The sequence below is a fragment of the Sinocyclocheilus rhinocerous genome, unplaced genomic scaffold (genome assembly GCF_001515625.1).
Source record: "Sinocyclocheilus rhinocerous isolate Xijiao unplaced genomic scaffold, SAMN03320098_v1.1 scaffold1148, whole genome shotgun sequence".
In the NCBI taxonomy this organism is placed as follows: domain Eukaryota; kingdom Metazoa; phylum Chordata; class Actinopteri; order Cypriniformes; family Cyprinidae; genus Sinocyclocheilus; species Sinocyclocheilus rhinocerous.
This window is the reverse complement of record NW_015664019.1, coordinates 1,228,336-1,233,536: the sequence shown is the minus strand read 5'-3', so window position 1 is coordinate 1,233,536 and position 5,201 is coordinate 1,228,336. Positions and strand designations below refer to the sequence as shown.

The following is a 5,201-nucleotide window of genomic DNA, read 5'->3' as shown; positions in this document are numbered from 1 at the left end:
AATGTCAAAATTGCGAGATAAAATTGCAATTCTGAAAAAAAAAAGTCACAATTGCGAGATAAAATTGCAATTCTGATAAAAAAAAGTCACAATTGTGAGATATAAAATTGAAATTGTGAAAAAAAGTCACAATTGCAAGTTTATCTCGCAATTCTGACTTTATTTCTCACAACTTTGAGTTTATCTCTCTATTGCGACTTTTTTTCTCAGAATTGTGTTTATATCGCACTTGTGACTTTTTATCTCAGAATTGCCAGTTTATATTTTGCCATTCTGACTTTATAACCCACACTGCGATTTATTAAGTCAAAATTGTGAGATATAAACTCGCAATTCAGAGAAAATATGAATCTTTTTTTCCTCACACTTGTGAAAAAAGTCAGAACTGTGAGATAACAATTACATTTAAAAAAAAAAATTTATTCAGTGGCACAAACGGCCTTCCATACAGTAACAGAACAAATCATGTCAGTTAAGGAAAAAGTGACAATGCCAACACTGAGTTAATTACTTTGAATTTACTCCAATTCTTTGAGGACATTCAGGGTTTACAGTGTTCATCACATAAACCGTATTTCATCAAGCACCATTTTCTCATTCCAGAAAAAAATCTAAATGTATTACTATTGAATATTCATCATACTTACGTCATTATAAGCGTTTCCTCGCCCGGTTCGCCCAAGACACCGTCCACGAACAGGGGCGATGAAGTGAAACTGTATTTGTTCCACACCCTCCCCTCATCAAAGCTCAACCTGCATAGAAACCAGCAGCACACAGCTGAAACTACGATATAGTGTAGAAAAGATTGCATTTCCACACACAGTTGGCAAATAATTCAAACAGGACTTTACTGCACCTTTCCGGCATTTAATCTAGATTACTAGACAAAAGTATTACATAATTACTTTGAATTTACTCCAATTCTTTGAGGACATTCAGGGTTTACAGTGTTCATCACATAAACCGTATTTCATCAAGCACCATTTTCTCATTCCAGAAAAAATCTAAATGTATTACTATTGAATATTCATCATACTTACGTCATTATAAGCGTTTCCTCGCCCGGTTCGCCCAAGACACCGTCCACGAACAGGGGCGATGAAGTGAAACTGTATTTGTTCCACACCCTCCCCTCATCAAAGCTCAACCTGCATAGAAACCAGCAGCACACAGCTGAAACTACGATATAGTGTAGAAAAGATTGCATTTCCACACACAGCTGGCAAATAATTCAAACAGGACTTTACTGCACCTTTCCGACATTTAATCTAGATTACTAGACAAAAGTATTACACAGTCTACTGGGTTTAATGAGAATGTTCACACTCCCCGTGATTATGTGAGTCAGCTCGGTGCGATTGCATTGACTCATCTTTTACGAACATACACATTGCATATTAGTAATGATTTTGGTGTAGGATTACCAGAGGTGCCTGATGGGAAGAGGGGTGTGTCTAATTGCCACTAAAGCTCCACCTTGATCCAGATACAGCACACTGTACTCTTCGTCAAATATCTGGAATAGACAAAGAATGTATTAATTATATGCTGCTCCATTCATTTTGATATTCTCATTATATACAGTACTGTATTAAAAGACCGCATAAAATATAAAACATACAATATTACAAATATTTAGTTTCTTTTTTTCTCAATTTAGTGAACATGGGATCAAATTGTAAGTAATTTTAGTACCTTGGTTTGAGAAGATGTTGCCATTTTTATCATGCCACCAGCATGCTAACGTTTAAATATAAAACAAGGCAATTTATAAAGAAATACTCCAGGTACAAATTTTCAAAAGATTTTAAAAAGGCAAACAAACATGTTTTCTTTGGAATATTTGGTAATGAATTTATAGGTTTTTCCTGTGACCTTAATTTCACTTTCCATCATTTTAGACATTATTTTAGAGGGAAAACAACAGCACACACATCAGTGAGTATTAGCAATTTGATAAATTCATGGAAATGTTATTATTGATATTAGTTAGTTTGTCTCATTTTAAAGTAGGGCTGTCAAATCAATTAATCAAGAGTAATCCCATGCAAAATAAAAGTCTGTGTTTACCTATAAATAATATATGTGTAATATAATATATAGAATATAAATCAAATACACACACACACACACACATATATATGTGTGTGTATGTGTGTGTGTGTGTGTGTGTGTGTGTGTTATATATACATATAAATATACACAGTACTCACACATATTATGTAAACACAAACATTTATTTTGGATGCGATTAATCGATTTAACAGCCCTATTTTAAAGCATTCTATCCAGTTTGATAAAATTATATAAACTTGGAAACTGACAATATAAAACTTCAAAATACAGCTAAAAATCTAAATAAACTTTAAGCAACTTGTCAGCTAATGCAAAAGCTAATTTGAACCCTTTATTTCCATCCTGTTTGATTCCATCCTGTTAATATTCTTTGTTGTTGTGTAATCAATTTACCATTAAGTCTGTTGTGCTTATTAATAAAATACTTTCATAAATTAGACCACACTCTCAGGAAAAAAAAATACAAAAGCACAAAAGAAAAGGTACAAACTGCGACAGTACCTTTTCAAAAAGGAACTAAATTGCACCATTTACAGTAGGTACTAAAATGTTCAATTTAAGTACTGATATGTACCTTTAAGTTACTTGTTTGCACTCTTTAGAGATAAATATGGTGCAAACGTGTACCTTTTAAAAAAGGTATTGTCCCAATGACTTTTCTTGTAAGAGTACACACAAGCATATAATTTTATATACATACAGAGCTCAAAAGAAAAAAAAAAAAACAGCCTAAAAGCAATGGCCTCATCCAATCGCCATTACAGAACCGCTAGTAGTTGCAAACATGTATGAAACAAGAAAATTGCCTTACGGAGAAAAATCCAGCCAGATGCTAGGTTGACCTACTGCAAAGTTGAACTGAAAATGGAGGCCCTCATTAGCAGTTTCCATTTGTTTGCCCCAGAGCTCTGATAACTGCACTGTATGTGCTGTGAATTCTTGCTGATATGAATTCCTGTTGAGTTTAGGCCTTGGGGCTTCAAGCATTTAACATACGCAAGTCTGTTAAAGTGAAGGAAAAACACCATCTGATTGGCTTAAGTACTTCATGGGCTAATGATTACGAGGCTAGTGTTTATGTTAGTGGGATACTGTGTGGGGTCTGTTCTGTTTTCCTTTGGCTGTGAACACACTGGAAGAGTTGGGTCAACCAAGCTACAACCACACTAGAGTCATTATAACCAAGAAATGCATCTGACCCTAGGTGCTTGATCTACATAAATCTATAATAAATAAGGACTGCGTATTTCTGAAAAATTTTCGCTGGTTTAGTGCCAACATTTTAAGAAAAACTTCACATTATGTACTTCTGCTCATATGTGTCTCAGGGCAATGTTACATATGTTCCTGTGTTATTTTCATTCATAATGTCAGATTGGATGAGTTATGACAATATTTCATATCCTTACTCTTCTTGGGAGGGCTTTCAATTTGATTAGATGAAAGCTGGCAAACCACAGGTCTGCTGTCCTTGAAATGATGCTATTTCTCAAATCCCAGTGATTATAATTCTTACTGACAAGATATATGACATCAAACCCGTGCCCTACACAGCATGCTTTAACTTTTTGCCACATCAATTTTCTCTTAATTATTTGAGCTCTCCATTTTTAATTAGACAGCTGGCCCCATAAATTTAAATCGCATCATCAAACATGCACCCACGGGCATCATATATGTCATTGAATTTAGTTTTCTCTGAAGGTGTCATTTGATTATAGGCTCTGAAATGCGGCACATGGATTTATCCGCTCAAAGATATGCATCAGTGCTGAAATTACTGCCCACCCCCATCTGGCTGAACACCCCACGGTCAGAGTCACCTGCCGCCACGTGTTTCCAGCGTCGGATGTGATGAACATGCTAACGTTGCTGCTCGTTAACTCTGCGCCGATTGAACCTATGGAGAGAGGAGCAGAACAATTACAGTCATGCTTACCAAAGCAGATAGAGAGTTGATAACTAAAGCTATATGAATATGAAGATTGAGTGGATTGTGCCTTTTCGCATCGCAAAAGTCATACATACTTCATTCCAAAAGCTGGAAAGTGTTTTATGAATTTTGTCACGATTTGTATTTCTCTTGATCGTTTGTTCACCCACCATGACTACATTCCATTATTAGTTTGTGATTACTAATGTTGACTAGATTAGTTTCAAGGTTAGAAAATGCATGTTTTCGGACTGTAAAATACAAGGGCAGCTACAGAATATCATATACTCTCTTTCACTTTTACCCATAATGTTGTAATGTGTGTAATATTCTGTGACAGAATAACTCTTATGTAACTTGGTTTGTTCCATTATGTACAGCAGGATAAAAGGGAAAAAACAGTTTCAATGAGAAAAATGGATGGATAGATCAACGAATGGATGGACAGAAAGATGGATGGATAAATGAACAGACAAAGATGGATGGATGGATGGATGGATGAATGAACAGAAAAAGATGGATGGATGGATGGATGATGGATGGATGGATTGACAGAAAGATGGATGGATGGACAGAAAGATAGATGGATAGATAAATGGATGGATGGCAGAAAGATGGATGGATGGATGGACAGAAAGATAGAAGGACAGATCAATTGATGGACGGACAGAAAGATAAATGGATGGATGGACAGAAAGATAGATGGACAGATCAACAGATGGACGGACAGAAAGATGGATGGATTTTGTTCAATTATGTACTGCAGGATAAGAGAAAAAAAAAATTCAAAGAGAAAAATTCAAATGATGAGTGCATCCATGCATTTAAGGGATGGATGGATGGACAGATAAAAGGATGGACGGACAGAAAGATGGTTGGATGGCTGAATGGATGGACAGAAAGATAGATGGACAGATCAATGGATGGACAGACAGAAAGATGGATGAATGGATGGATGGATGGGTGGATAGATCAACGAATGGATTTACAGAAAGATGGATGGATGGATGAATTGACAGAAAGATGGATGGATAGACAGAAAGATAGATGGACAGATCAATGGATGGACAGACAGAAAGATGGATGAATGGATGGATGGATGGGTGGATAGATCAACGAATGGATTTACAGAAAGATGGATGGATGGATGAATTGACAGAAAGATGGATGGATAGACAGAAAGATAGAT

The 5,201-nt window shown here is 35.8% G+C and overlaps 1 protein-coding gene across 1 annotated transcript in view; it reads right to left on the bottom strand.

Moving 5' to 3' along the window:
* Positions 1 to 5,201, bottom strand: part of LOC107729347 (VPS10 domain-containing receptor SorCS1-like) — a 202,173-nt gene that overhangs the window by 41,247 nt on the left and 155,725 nt on the right. The window contains exons 12-14 of the mRNA XM_016539813.1: positions 3,903 to 3,979; positions 1,428 to 1,519; positions 1,044 to 1,151 (exon numbers count right to left, since the gene is read on the bottom strand). Coding sequence (XP_016395299.1) covers positions 1,044 to 1,151; positions 1,428 to 1,519; positions 3,903 to 3,979 — 277 coding nt within the window. The remainder of the gene's footprint in view (positions 1 to 1,043; positions 1,152 to 1,427; positions 1,520 to 3,902; positions 3,980 to 5,201) is intronic.